This window comes from Falco peregrinus, chromosome 14, assembly GCF_023634155.1.
Source record: "Falco peregrinus isolate bFalPer1 chromosome 14, bFalPer1.pri, whole genome shotgun sequence".
Classification (NCBI taxonomy): Eukaryota; Metazoa; Chordata; class Aves; order Falconiformes; family Falconidae; genus Falco; species Falco peregrinus.
In genome coordinates, this window is record NC_073734.1 from 3,958,453 (window position 1) to 3,973,106 (window position 14,654).

A 14,654-nucleotide genomic window follows, 5' to 3' on the forward strand; every position below is an offset into this window, starting at 1 on the left:
CCAGTCATATGTGGAGGTTCTCAATATATAATTTAGCACTTGTTCTTGATATACAATTTAACATCAACATGGCATACATAAATACTATTCTACACCCAGAAATAAATTAATTCTGTGCCACTGGACTGCTAATGCATCTGCCTGCTGCAGCCCAGATTCGATTTATTTGCAAATTCATAACAAATGTTCTGACACTAGCATTTATCACTAGCCACCAATTAAACCCTACACACACTGCAACAAAACCAAGGGACAAACATATGACCCAGGCAGATGCTAAAAAAAGTACTCTGTCCTTCAGATACGCAGCATCATTTTTCACTTGTTTCCCAGCTCTGGTCCACATTTAACAGGAAAGGCTTGTTCCTAAATAGAAACAATGCAGCTTTGCAGATAACGCCATAATTTCAAAAGACAGTGACAAGCTCAGACACTGCGTCCAGCCCATCCACTTTGTTCTTTGATACCATCTCCTCACTTCTGCGTTATCTGCTAGATCCAGCTTTATTAGAACAAAGCAATTCATCACAAAGCTGCGGGATGACATCGACTATAGTCTTATTAAAGAAAATTAAAATACAGTACGGTAGAGGCCTTATTCTGGGCAATACCCTGAAAAGCTGAGCACGTTCTAGATAAAAAAAATTCTCTAAAGAAAAGAAACTACTCTAGAAAGTGAGTATTGATAGAAAGTCCATCTATTGCTATGCAAGTGCCTTGGAGATGTGAGAGTCAACTATTGCAAAAGCACTTTTCTGTATTAAATTTGAGACAAAGTGAGGAGGCATATAATATGTTCTAAAGCACATATAACTGAGGATATGGTCACAAAAAGACCACCACAAGGTAAAAGCTGGCCATTAGGTATCTCAGCACAAACATTTTCTCCAGTTTCTAGGAATTAGACTTGTCTAGGACCTACTTGTCAACCTACAGCTGAATAACTTCAGGAAAAAACACCATTTCTAGAAATCTAGAAGGCAATGCAAAGCTTTCCTCTACTCTGCATTTAATCAAGGACAAAATCAATCTATTTCTAAGCTTACGTAAAGTGTGACTATCTTTATAGTACAACATTCATGTTGCACCATAAGCTACCCCACAATATTCAGTAAATGAGAACCAGTAACTGGATGTGACACTGGCAAGTAACAGCTGTGGGAATACTTCCAGCTTTTCAGTCTCAAAAAGCTTCCATGAAGCAATGATTTGCCATTAACCCCAAATCTGAACTCTCTGATTAAAATCTTGCAAGGGCTGCAGTGACAGTTCGAAGAGTTCTTTTTAATAATTACTGCAGAGACAAGTATTCCCCTGGAGACATGGGATAGCATTCCACCTCCCAAAGTCAAGCTATCCATTAATCACAGGAGAAAAGAGGCCACTGAAAACGGCATGTTACTGTTTACTAATTTTAACAGCTACAATACTTCAAGGCGCTGTGCTCACAGTCACCCTGTGCGGTCTTGCAAACACCAAGGGCCCCAACCTCTAAGCTCTGACTTGTTTAACCAGGAGTCTTGTGACACCTGCACTCGCATCCCCATTGAAGACTTCAACCCAGTTAAATGGATCAAGCAGGCAAAGGCACTGCTCTTGCCTTAAAGAGACTGCAATGACACAAGTCAGGCTAAAAGTCAGCAGCAGCTGACTGCTTTTACTTCAAAAGTTTGTTAGTCCAAGAGGATTTGACCATTATGTTTAAGCACAACAAAGGAAAAGCCAAGCTATCACATTATTTGATGACATCTAGGCAAAAGTTTATCATATAATTCATAAAAATATATTACAATCTGTGTGACAAGCATGACGTTAAATGCCTTCCAACTCACAGTACAGAGGCCTGGAGCCCTCCATCTACAGGTTTAGCCCTCACTCAAAGGTCCAGGAAACAAGCAGCACAGCAGACATCCATGAACCCACTCAAGACATTACCAGCCCCTGCAAGCATCACCTAACGTCATAAAATGAACGAAATGATCAGCTCTTCCGCAAGCATTACTGACAAGACAAGACAGAAGAATGAGATCTTCACTTGGGCCACTTCTGACACCTTTCTTGAACTGCCCCACCAGGCCAGCAGATACAGGACATGCCAATCACCTGTACAGCTTCACAGCTAAAAATCTACACCAGAGAGTCTGAAAACATGCTTATCTAGAACCTAGAAAATCTTTGCATGCACTTCAGTTCTCAGGAGGAATGTACTCACAAATAAGCAAAGAATTTTCTTTGCAGAAGTGGAAGAGTCAAATTACACTTTTTAAATGGAATGCAGCTGTTGTCAATCTACAAATAGCAGAAAGTTGACAACAATACCAAGACCCACAAATCCACTCGTATTTGAAAAATGTTTGGTGAAAACCTACTGGTACATGATAAAAGTACCTCCTACAAGGCTCAGAACCCTGCCTGTCAGAAGTTATGCAAGGTTTTTGTCTAGTACACTAAAAGTATTCCGCTGCACCCCGCACCTCCCATTTTTGTCATTAAATCCCTCATCTCCTTAAGTTTAAGGTACAGAGAGGGCACTCCTCTAATTCTCAACATCATCTGGCACACCACATAGGTCCCTAGGTTCCAGAACACATTTAGTGAGATAAAACTCATTTTCAAAAAGTCCCATACAGCAGAATACCTGGGGTTTAGGCAGTATAAGACATGCAAAAAAACAGTATCTAGGAAGATTGATTTAAAAAAAATACGAGAAAAATTCTGAGCAAGTGCCATTAGTAACACACCTAAGAATTCTTGAAGGAATCAGTTTTTACCTTTGAGCTCTGTATACCACTAGAAGTAGACACATCCACAGTGTGGGTAAATGAAAAAAAAAAAACAAAAACCCCATAAACAGAATCCAGCTTAAAGAACAGAATTTAGTTAATACAACTTTATTAGGTCAAAATACTTTACACCAAAACCTTCTAAGCCAAACTTGATTGATACTACTGTTCCCCTTTACAAAAAGTGGCAAAACTTAAGGTAAACATCAATGAAGTTATTTGCATAGGATGCAAAGTGGGACAGAAAGAATCAGTTTCATGATCCGTCTTGAACCTCGTTATTGCCTCATGTAAGCCAAAATACCCCTTCAAACTTGTTCTTAGCCATAGGCTTGTAGAGGTGGTAATTTACAGGTTTACAGTACCAGAGATAGAAGCAGTACGGTGGACCTTCCATGCTGTCTACACTTACCCCTCACTCACACACATGGTTTCACTAAGTATCTTCTTGACACATACATACCCTCGTCCTCCTGCGGAGATTTCTTTTTGAGTCCTCCATTCTTCTGGTTACTCCCCCGAGAGCTTGAAGTAGTAAAATAGTAAGTGCTACCTGCAGGCAAGCACAGTTAAGCAGTTATTGCCAGAGGACCTCAGGAGACAGTGAGAGAGGGGGACAGAGGATGGCAGAAATACACACAAGCTCCAAATGCATGGAAAGCTACGCTCCACATCCACTGAAGCGCACAGCTTCCTTTGTGTAGCAAGGAAATGGGACAGGCTCACCACAGGGAGTAATGGGAGGGACAGACTCCCTCAGTTTCCTTATATAATATAAATTTTTCGACAATCCCACCAAAATACGGCTTTGTTCAGAGATTATTTTAATGAAGCAAAGAAAAATTATCTGGAGAAATTTATTCAATGCTGAAACATGTAGATGTTTTCCAAGGTATAGCCATAGTTAACACTGGTATGATCAGTTAAGAACAGCCTCAGACTAGGAATTGTAAATGCTTATTAAGGAAATATACGTACTGGAGTTAAATGCAGGTTTCTCAGTAAATGCTGTTAGGATACTCTTAACAAAAGCCAAGAAAGTAAGGCTACAAACAGTAAGACTCACAGTTGCTGCTATAAAACAATAAACAAAGGCTTTCTGCACCAGGAAAATGCAAAAAGTTCAGAAGCAAGACAACTGTCTTGACAACAGCAGCTTCCATTTCCCATGGTCTTTCGAGAAAGGCTCCAGAAAGGGGAATAAGCCCAGAAACTGGGCTGCTTGTCCACTGCTAATTCTACTAGAAGATTCACTGCCATTTGAAAGATTATGCATATACTGTTATATTAACTTAAAAAAAAAATCCTTTCAAAGGTAAAGCAGCCCAAGCTCACCAGGCCCACACTGGCCAGAACAGCTGTGACAACTTTCATTCAAATCTCAAAGGCATCAGCAAACCTGTCTTTCCAATTTGAGGAGGGTAGCAAGAACAATAATTTCCTTTATTTTACCTTGCTGAACTTTTGCTCTAAGAATTCAAATAACATTTCCTAACATACACTTTCAACTTGTTCCAGTGCAAGGTTTTCAACAAGGTCATATGACATGATTTCTGACCAAGGTGAACGACATTTTCGTCTTAGGCTTTGCTAATGAGGCAGAGAAAGATTCTCTACTTTAAAGTCTGCAGTTTTTAAATTAGCTTTTAGGTCTAATGACTCAAGTGCTTACTTAATCATGCTGAGCTTCTTGTGGAAAGGTGCCATTGTTCACCCCTGTCACCAAACAAAAAAACCTAGAACCCCTGCAAAATGCACACAGCTCCAAAGCCAAGAACAGAACGGCTTTATTTCAGTTTCAGAAACACACACAGTGAAGGTAAGAAAAAGTCAATACTCTTACTAAGTACTACCTTTTCCCCTCCCCCACCTATACGGTTGGTCTTTGGGACTCACCTAAGAGATTCCAAAGCCTCACTGGATCTTGAATTATATGTTGTTTCCCCAGGACTCCACTGAGACCTTGACGCGGGGGGAAAAGTGTTTGCGACAGAAGGCTCTGAGGGAAGAAAAAAAAAAAAAAAAGGGACAACTATTGTAACCTTTCTGTAAGTCATGAGACTAAGATTTCTAAATGTGAAAATATTGTGGGTAAGCTGCAGGACCTGCTTGTGCTGTGCACTTGCCACAAGAATTTGAAAATATTGTTTATAACCCAGTTCAAAGAAAGCACATGCATAAATAGAAACATACTCAAAACACCTGAAAAATTTACTTTTTTCCTCCCTGTACCTCCGTTCTTCATTCTAAAGATATGTTGGAAGTAATTTCCAACTTAATCCAAAGATACCCTCCCACAACCGGAAATCTTAAGGACTACTACTTTGTAACCCTACTGCATGGCAGTAAGGACAACACAGCTATTTACCCGTGGTAATGCAGCAATAATCCTGCAGTTGATATTCACATTTAAAGGCAAATTCACAACATCTGAACTAACGTGTACTAACACTTTCACTGAACACAAGTCTTGGCCCTTCTCTGATACATGACTCCCTGTCTCACCACCCCTCTACTGCAAAAGCACAAATTTCTGTGCAGCACACCAGACAGGAACACTGACTGCTGAAATCCCTCACCCTTTTCTTCTGGTTTGCTGGGCAGTGACAGCTTGTGCTGGCCCGAGACGGCCCCCTCTTGGGATTAGTACTTTCTAGAACGGAACTATCTTAAACTGATCACAGGAAAACCTGGCACGATTCACAAAGCGGTCCTACAACTGTTTTTCCTCCATTGCCTACTTGGGTAGCCAGTGCTTTTTCCCTGCACTGAAGAAAACCACAAAGAAGACTGAAATCACGTTGGAGGCCTCGTTTAAACAAGACCCTTACCTTCCGCATCAAGGGGCTGTGCTGGGAGGGCCCTGCCATACCAGCAAATGGGGAACACACATCTGTGGCACACACCAAGACGGTGGGTGCTTATATCCACGAGACGCAAAGAACCAAGCAGGAAAAAGGTTAGAAACACACCCTTTAATCAAGGTTATCTAGCTTACGACAGCCTGGTACCCCCCAAGGTACTGCAACGTAGCACTGAAGCGATGGACCTTGGGCATGGCCCAACCGGCGACACCTCCCACGGGAAGCCCTGTCTCGAAGCAAGAGGCCGTTTAAACGCAAAGCCGCCGGGGCCCTGAGCCTCCCACCCCGTTCGCCTGCTCCCTGGGGGGACGCGGCCCGGTCAGCGCCCGGGCGGGCTGCGGGAGGCCACCGAGGAGGCGCAGGGCTTCGTGAGGCGGCGGCGCCGGGCCCCAGCAGCCCGCAAGGCCTCGCCGCCTGCCCAGGCCGGCGGCCCCCGCCGCTGCTCGGCGCTGCGCCCTCCGCCGCGTACCGGGGAGGCGGGGCCCCGCCCCGAAGCCGGCCCCCGCCGCTCCGCGGGCCCCCCCGCCGCCCCGTTACCTGCAGGCCGCGTCCCGCGCCGAGGGGACGGCCGCTGGGCCGTGGGCCGGCCCAGGCCCAGGCCGGGGCGAGCGGCGGGGCAGGCCGCCGCCAGCAGCCCCGGAGCAGCAGCAGCCGCTGCAGCGCCATCAGCCGCCCGAGCGTCCCGCTCCGCCCGGAGGGCGGCAGCTGCTAGCGAGCGCCGAGGGGTCGCTGAGAGGAGGGCCGCGCCCGCGGGCAGCTGCGTTCGCCGCCGCGCCGGGAGCCAGAGGCCTCAGCGGGGACGGAAGTGCCCGATGAAGAGCAAGCAGCCATGTTGGAAAGGGGCCGGCAGCGGCGGCACTGCCATGCCTCAAGATGGCGGGGGCAACCGTCGGCGTCCGTCGGCCCCGCCCCCAGCCGCGCGGGGGCTGCCGGCCCGGCCCGGCCGGTTACTGCGGCAACGGGGAATCCCGCGCTCGGCGGCTGCCGGCCCCTCTCCTGAGGCCCGGCCCGGGCCAAGGCCCAGCCCAGCCCGGGGCCCCGCGGCCCGGCCTCGGTGGGGCACGTCCCTCGGCTCTGCTTTGGCCGGGGCCCAGCCGGGATCCTGCGGCCTGGCCTTCGCCGGCCCCCCAAGGCGGGCTGCCTCCTGCAGACGAGCCCCAGGCCACGGCTGCCTGCCCAGGTCCCCTGGAGTAGCCGATTCCCACAACCCAGCTAGGCCTTGTCCAGGCCCTGCAGTCCAGGCAGCCCCCCAGCCCAGCCTCGGCCAGCCCTATCTTCACCGCCCCAACAGATTTAGGCAGGAGGAGAACAAACACCTGGCAGGAGCAAGCAGGTTCCTGCAGGCACAGGAGAGAGTAGAGGCTGCTGCCACCGGCCATTGCTGTGGAGGCATGGCACTAGGAAAGCAGGCCATGCTGGGTCTCATGGTGTGAGTACGTTAACTAGCTCCACTGTGGGATTTTTGTTACTCTTAATGTCACATCCCACATAATTGTAACATCTGGGAAAAGAAGGAAGAAACAACCTTTGCAATCTTGGAGTCAACAGAGAGACCAGCTCCCTCCCTTTGCAGCTGTTGCTGAGGAAGACTCCCCTTCTGATAGCTCAAGGTATGAATTAGCTGATAGAAAACAGCATTTAGTACCAGCAGCTGAGCATGATGAATTAACAAGCACACTCAGAAGTAAAATGAGTGAACAAATGTATACACATTCATATGTTTGCTCTTTGTCATGCAGGTTAGCTGGCTCCTGTCGTCTATTTTCCCTGGAAAAAACGTTACAATGTGTTTGACAGCTCACAGCAGCCAAACTACAATGAGACTGATGGTCTGCATGCATGTTGGTGCACGTGTGCGGTTCTAACAGTGGTGGAACACCCCCCCCTTAAGCATTGCACCAGAGCGTGTCAAGGTTATGAGTAGTGTTAAATTCCCTATGTACAGACACCACAAAGGTCATTGTATTTTAAGTCCCTGATCCTAAATCTTGTGTAATCTCTTCCTATTTTGCACTAGTGAACAGCAGAGTGGGTGGGCTCAAAGTCGTCTGCCAAGTATTTCTTTGGGGCAGCAAACATCGTCTGCCTCCTGCCACAGTTACACCCTTCTTGCTCTGCTGAAATTAATATTCTGTTTGCAAGGCCTGCAGATCTGATCTCTCTAGCCTGCTTCCTTTGATGTGCCTTCAAGAAGTCATGTTTCTTTCTTTTCTCCTGTCTGCCTGACCAGGATGGTTTCTGCAGTTTTTTCTCCCTCCCTCCTGTCCATGTCTCTCCCCTCAGGTGGCTTCAGAACAACTTTTAGCTATCGTCACTGTTGTTGGTTCTCCTAACTTACCTGTCCTAAAGAATCTCAGGCATTCTTGAATGGGAGGTTGCAGGGCTACATAAAATAATAATAAATATCTCCCTTCCCAGCAGGTCTGAATTAGCATCCTCTTTCTAAGAGTCTCTTAGGATGTTAATTGTCATCTGCCCCCTGGGATGTGTCTAAGTAAACCTTCTACCAGCAAGGTCTATTAGCATGTTAATGTCCTCCTCACTCCTGGAAGTCTCTTTGTATCACTGGCTTAATCGTCAAACAGCTTAATTTACAGACACAAAATTAAACTGGTCGCAATTAATCCATATTGGCTGGTCATAGCTTGCAGTGTCGCAGTAGGGATGTGACAGCCGGCTGTGGAGACACCAGTGGCTCCTCCACCCCGCAGATACCACCCGGCACAGCCAGATTGGCTGAGCTGCCCAGGGAGATGCAGTGTGGCGTGCACTGCTACCTGCCTCCACTCCATGCTGGCCACGTGGGCTCTTCTAGCATGCTCGCTGTCTGTAAAGAGAGTCACTGGCACCTGCTCTGCCTGGGGAGGAATCTCTGCCCCTCGTCCTGGCTGAGACTGGAGGCTGTGAAACCCAAGGCTGGCCCCTTTGAGGCTACAAGGAGCCCAGGTCCAATACAGGTACGCACAAAGCTAGAGGTGAAATGGGTGCTGCAGAGCTGCGGTGGCTCTAAGTGACTAGACCAGTGAAGGACAGCGGAAAAAGCTCTGGCTCAGCACAAACACGGGCACAGCACAAGCCCTCTGTTCTATGCCGACCCACACTGCTGCAGAGCTGAGTGTCACATCTTCACCCACCCTGCAGAGGTATCCATGGTGGGGGGTTACTTACACTCCCGCTGTTTGGAGGAGGAAACAGCTCTTTTGGAAGTGCTGACTGTTGGGGGAGGCTCCCTGTAACACAGGCGCAGAGAAGTGCAGTAGTTTCAGTGGGGAAACAGGATGCACCAGGAACCATGGGGCAGTGGGGCCCCCCAGTACCCCCAATCACTGCAGGGTACCAGCACCATGTGCATCCCTACCTCTGCTTCACTCAAGGCACATCACACCTTACTTTCATCCATCTTCTGATTAGACCTGTTGCTAATTAGACCTGATCTATTTTTAAAGAGTTGCATCATTTAAATAGAATTACAGCCCGATTAGAAGTGAAGCAGTGCAGTTTGCTTAACACACGACTTTACAGACTTCTGCCGGGCTGTCCTGAGAGAGCGCCAAGCGCGTTCCATTATGCCTGCCTTAGGTTTGCTCCAGCTTCAGTGAAGACAACCTCACACCCATTTAATGGTGGAGGGCAATGAGAGCTGAATGGGTCCAAACTCGAGCACAGATGACCACCCACAGCTGAGTCTGGGCGGGCTCACTGACCGAAAACAAGCAGCTTTTCAGGTCTGTAGGCCAGCTGGACTCTTGCTGTGACACTCCCAGCCACAAGATGCAGGCCTTGGTGTGACAAAACTGTACTGAACTATGAGGACTGGTTATTTACAGACGTGCCACATAGCTGGAGTTGACGCAATTCCTATTCTTCCTTTCACACTGTGCCTCAAAGGCAACCAGATGATGAAGCACCAGGAAGGAGGGCTGGGGATCCTTGCCTTGCTGGTGGCGACACAAAGTGATGCCAGAACGGAGTGTCAAGAGGTTTTGCCCTACGTGCAGTCAGCAACTGCTATGGCTGCACTGTGACTTTTGCGTGGACGGCTCAGGCTGTGCTGCGTACGCGGAAGCGAATGCTGTCCTCTGTGTGTGTGAGAGATGACCTTGGGAAAGGTGGCTTCAGTTGCTGCCCTTGGACTGCAATATGCTCCTTTGGGAGTAAGCCAATATTCAGAGAAGACAGATATAACCTGATCCAGGCTTGGCCTCGCTGGGATGTGCTCCAGCCGTGACATCACTCAGCAATGCCACGTGTATTTACTACTGGGGAAAGGTGCTGGATTGGAGTCTGAAATCCCTGGTTTATCTCCTGAGCAGGTTAGGAGCAGGAAGCAGCATTAGCTGCCCCATCTCGTATTTTTCAGGCCAGGAGTAATCAGTTTCCACAGCCAACACTGCTCTGCTAGGTCTGAGAATTCACATCTCCTATTTCCACGCTCCCTGTAAGACAGCCTTGCTGCCCTTGTTCTTGCCCCCCCGGGTCTCAGGAAGCTCTTTGCAGGATGCTGTCCGTCCCCCAGCTTAGCTCAGACTCATTCCAAAACAGCAAACCGAGTGAATGGATACCTAGAATCAGGTGGCTGCTGTGTCATCCACAGACTTCACATCAATAATGAATCAAAGGATTAAATTGAGAGCTGAAGCTGCTAGAAGGTAAATTCAGACTTTCTGAAAGATGAAAAATTGCTCTGTTACTCACCCAGCAGTGTAAGCCAGGACTCCTCCATGGCAGGACAAAAATGCACAGCCTGGCACTGGGTAGGAGGCCCCAGAGTGTTCCAGCACCCCTCAGCAGCGTGCATCTCTGTCATGTACCAGATGGGGTTTTTTTAGATTACTTCTTTGCAGATGACAAGTCAAGGTCAAGGGATAGATGCTTTCCTTCAGAACAGCAAGGCCAAGCACCTAGGAAAGCCTTAGGCTCAGGAACAAAGCACATGCTTAAAAGGCCACACATCTGTCCCTCAAGCACAGTGAAACTGCTTACCAGGGAAAGCTCTGTTCAGCAGTCAGCTTTTTATGTGAGCCAGCCCAAAACCATCACACCTATTCCTCCAGGAACAGCTTGGGATCGCTGCATGTTCCAGTGCTTCCTTGCCAGACCCACTTCTTGACCTGCTCCCCTCCACGCACAGGGGACACCGTGGCCCTTAAACCGCTCCTCCCTGGGTGAAAGGGGGGCACCCCAGCCCCATGGCAAGGCAGCCCACGAGCTTAAGGCATAACTGGGACACAGTGCTGGGGTACAGAATTTTATCTCTGAGTCACCTCTAAAGACCAGAGCATTTAACTTTAAGATAGGTAGGTGACAGATGGCTATAGGCAGGGGATCGCAGGGTATCAGCCATATAGCAGCAGTGACCAAACTGTCTGCCAGTCACGGCTTACAAATTACTAGAAAAGCAAAGTAAATGCACGCAAGAAGGACTGACGCCCTGTGTACCTCTCAGCTTAGTTGCCGGGGTAGAGCGGGAGGCGGCAAATAGCTTGTTTCTGACTCAAAGGCCACGAATGAGCAGATTGCTCCACGGGAGTGTGTTCCCTGGAGAGCTGCTGAAGCGTGCAAAGCTCAGGAGCAGCTCAGGAATCCATCTGTGTGCAGGAGGTGGCTGAAGTCATCTCCAAACCTCGCAGACTGGAGGAGGTCAGTAAGCTCCGAGTGAGCAACTGTCACTGCACCTCTGAAATCCATAAGCAGCCTAGAAACCTAAAGCCTGTCATTACAAATTGTAAAAACAGTAATTAGAACAGGACTGTCATGAGTTCACGCCTAGAACATCATATATGAGGCATTTACCCAGCAGCAGGGGACCACTGCCCTCAGAACGCATCCTTCTTTAGGGATGCAGGATGCTCCATGGACTTACTGTTCGCATAGACATAAGGTCTCGCAGGGAACCATCTAAATAGACTTACTATCCATGAGAGCAGCTCAGAGCTTTGAGGGGTCCATCAATACTGCTGCCTGTGCAGGCCAAGGGCATGGGGTAGCACGGGAGCAAAATCAGCTCCCGGTTTGCTGCCTCTGCCTGTCCTGACCCCAGCGTATGGTCCTGGTGCTTCACTGGGACTCAGCTGATTACACAGTGGGCTGCATCGAGGATTTAAACTTTCAAAAGAATACTGTTTTGGTACAAGTGAGCTGCTGCATTAGTTTAGCCTTATTATTTAATCACATGTCATAGAGCTGTGAGCAACCACCTCATTATAAAGCAGGTGAAAGCCCAATATTTTATTTCTTAATGGCATCACAGGCAGAAGGGCTTGTTTTGAACTGAAGTTGTCCTTTAACGATGACAACAGCAAAAAAATACAAGGATGGCATAAAAGTAGTTTTATTTAAGAAAAATGAGATTGTGTGCAGAGTTAGGAAGGTTTCTGCTGCAGTACCAAGAGCATCAGCTGTACTCCTTGCTGGCTTTCCAAATGGCTGCCTTTCTAAATGGCTGCTTTGTTTGCCAAAACCATCTTTCTTCAAAATGTTAATAGATGACATTAATTAAAACACGAGCCAAGCTTGAAGTAAAGGTTCTTCTAATCAAAGTTCTTCTAAAGTTTTATTCTCTTGGCCTCTTTGATGTTGGCACTTGACTGGTCACACAGGATTTACCCTGATGTGTGACTGTAGCAGTCATAAATCACACATTGACTAATCTATTAAAAATAGATTCCCATCTTTGCATCCTGATAGGAGCTGAATCAGCAGAGAACTGCACCCACATTAATGCAGACCAGGTATTTCTGACCTTATGGGTGACATAATGGTTCCTTCCACCACAAGACAGTTGCTGTAGAGCTTCACAGGAGCTCAGCTGAAGCAGTGAGATGGTTACCTACTGGTTGCAAAAGCAGGTGAGCAGGTGCCATCTCCAGAGTTAGAAAGGAAAAGAGTAACAGAGCAAGGACCAAAGGGTCACAGAGCTCTTTCCCCAAAGTTAGTGTCCTTTTCTTTTGCTGTAACAGACAGAAATAAGCCTGAAAGCATATTCCCCAAGTGGCCTAATTTCTCTGCCCTCGTGCAATGTTCTCTTTCCTCCTCAGCACCAGAGTATTTGTTTTATTTTGGGATTTGAGAGCTTGCAACCTTTAGTGAAGGATAAAGGTGCTCTCAACAATTAACTATAGCTTTATTTCCTCTTAAGAATTGCAATGAAGTTGCAAGGAGCAAAAACCATCCCAGGGTAGAAAAACCAAGCAGGGTAAGCGTCCTCATTGCAGAAGTCTCACCTAGAAAACCAGCAGAACAACCCCCAGCTGAAACCATTCTCCCCTCCTACTCCCACTGTTAACTTTCTTTCACCAAGCACTTTTAATGTCCCTCCCTGAAATAGGCTGATAGTCCACACTGTTGTGTTCAAATAGAAAAAGGTCAGGATGACACAGAAACGATTTAACTTCTTCCCCACCACTGGATCTTTGTGACCTGGATGACATTCAAAGCTGTCACGGAAGCAGTTACAGCCAACTATATTTAGGAAATAAGAAAACATATTTCCCCTTTCATCTACTCAGAGGCACCAAACTAGCAAACACTTGCAGTGTTTTCAGTGAAGGTAGACAAGAAGCTTAATAGAAGGGAGGACAAAAAAAACTACTCCAAGAACCTTTTCTTTTGACTGTTTTAGTAGGTCTTATGGAAGAGGAAGATGGGTAGAGATAAAAAGACTAAGCCTAAGTAGAACACAGGACCAGCTTAACAGGCTCAGAATAAATCTCTCTCATGCTGTTATTTAACACTGAAGTTGTCCACGTGCTCCTGAGCCACTCCTCCATCACTACTGAGCCCAGCAAAGGGATTTTTCTTCCTGGGGGACTGCTGGCACATGAGAACAATCCTTTTGGCTGCCAAATGCCAAAAAAGCAATCAGAGTTATGGACCACACTCCTGGAAGAGGGGGTTTAAAAAAACAGAACAATTACCGATGAGGTCACTGGTAGAGCTGCTGCCTCAAGGGTTCCCCATCCTCAGCAACCAAAACAAAACGCAGTGACACAGCTGTGCAGGCAGCTGCCACCCACACCAGGGCACCTTGGCCACCTGGTCTGGGCAGGGAGCAGTGCATGTTATCCCCATTTTGTACTTGCTGTGAAGATCTACCCCATAAACTTCATCTTCCCTGGGGGATACTGCAGCATTTGTTTTACCCTGATGATGCAAAGGGGCTCTGGCACTAGATGTGTGGTGTGAAATACAAGGTATACAATAAGCATTCCTATTCTGCAGAAGGGTCGTGCTGAGCTCAGGCATGGGCAGTGAGTAACAGGATCTACCGGTACTTTTGGAGTTACCTTAGTGCTGGAGAGCATGTGTTTAACAGGTGGGAACACAGCGACTGTTGGGAGCAGATAAGACAGCCTCGCTGGGGCTGGAGGCAGCGCTGCAGCCAGCCAGGACAGGCACCAGCAGTGTTTTCTCAAGTACAGGAACCGAGCCGTCATGTGGCTGCTTGTCTGCACGGCACAGCAGAAGCACGCCTGCACTTCTGCTGCTTCCACAAGCCCAGTGGGACAAAGGCAGAAGGCTTATCCAGCAAGAACGGCCATCCCCATTTGGAGAGCCAAGGGTTTGGTTGTTTTAGAAGAAACCCTGGGAATAAAGACAGCACAAAAAATTGCTATTACGAAAGGATTAAAAAACCCCACCAAACCAGGCACAACCAAGGCAGCCTGGTCAGGAGGGAAGCGACCTGTCCCAGGGCCAAGAGGGAGCAGGGCCTGTTTTGATGGGCCCTTTACTGTATGGTAGAGACCACCCAGGCCTGGCAGTGAAGCCCCACTTGGCCGCCTTCTCCCCGGAGGGTGCGGGAGCTGCGCTAACCCCGGTGCCGGTGCCACAGCCAGGCCTCGGCACCCGCAGCTCCAGCCAGGGCAGCCTGGAACTTCACCCGCCTGGTCCCTTCTCTCTCCGACCCTGGCAGCGACATACGAACAATGGTTTAGCTCAGTAACTTCCAAGAGAAGTTTCTCGTTAACACAGCCCCTTCTGAAAGTAAAAGCAAACATTTAGCATC

At 47.9% G+C, this 14,654-nt stretch overlaps 1 protein-coding gene and 1 long non-coding RNA gene across 6 annotated transcripts in view; one reads left to right on the plus strand and one right to left on the minus strand.

The window, feature by feature from the left end:
• The window catches only part of SPG7 (SPG7 matrix AAA peptidase subunit, paraplegin), a 41,388-nt gene extending 26,758 nt beyond the window's left edge, over positions 1-14,630 (minus strand). The window contains exons 1-4 of one of the 5 annotated variants that reach the window (XM_027783856.2): positions 13,933-14,630; positions 10,343-10,447; positions 4,680-4,782; positions 3,247-3,336 (exon numbers count right to left, since the gene is read on the minus strand). In XM_027783856.2, coding sequence (XP_027639657.2) covers positions 3,247-3,336; positions 4,680-4,782; positions 10,343-10,447; positions 13,933-14,082 — 448 coding nt within the window. In that variant the 5' untranslated portion in view covers positions 14,083-14,630. Of the gene's footprint in view, positions 1-3,246; positions 3,337-4,679; positions 4,783-5,614; positions 5,639-5,755; positions 5,874-6,184; positions 6,474-10,342; positions 10,448-13,932 lie in introns of those variants that run through there. The other 4 variants (XM_055818453.1, XM_027783857.2, XM_055818452.1 and 1 more) reach the window with 4 other exon arrangements.
• LOC114011582 (uncharacterized) lies at positions 6,664-8,271 on the plus strand. Its single transcript, XR_003553527.2, has 2 exons — positions 6,664-7,257; positions 7,387-8,271. It is a non-coding gene; the product is annotated as an uncharacterized LOC114011582 (long non-coding RNA).
• Positions 14,631-14,654: the final 24 nt, after the last annotated feature.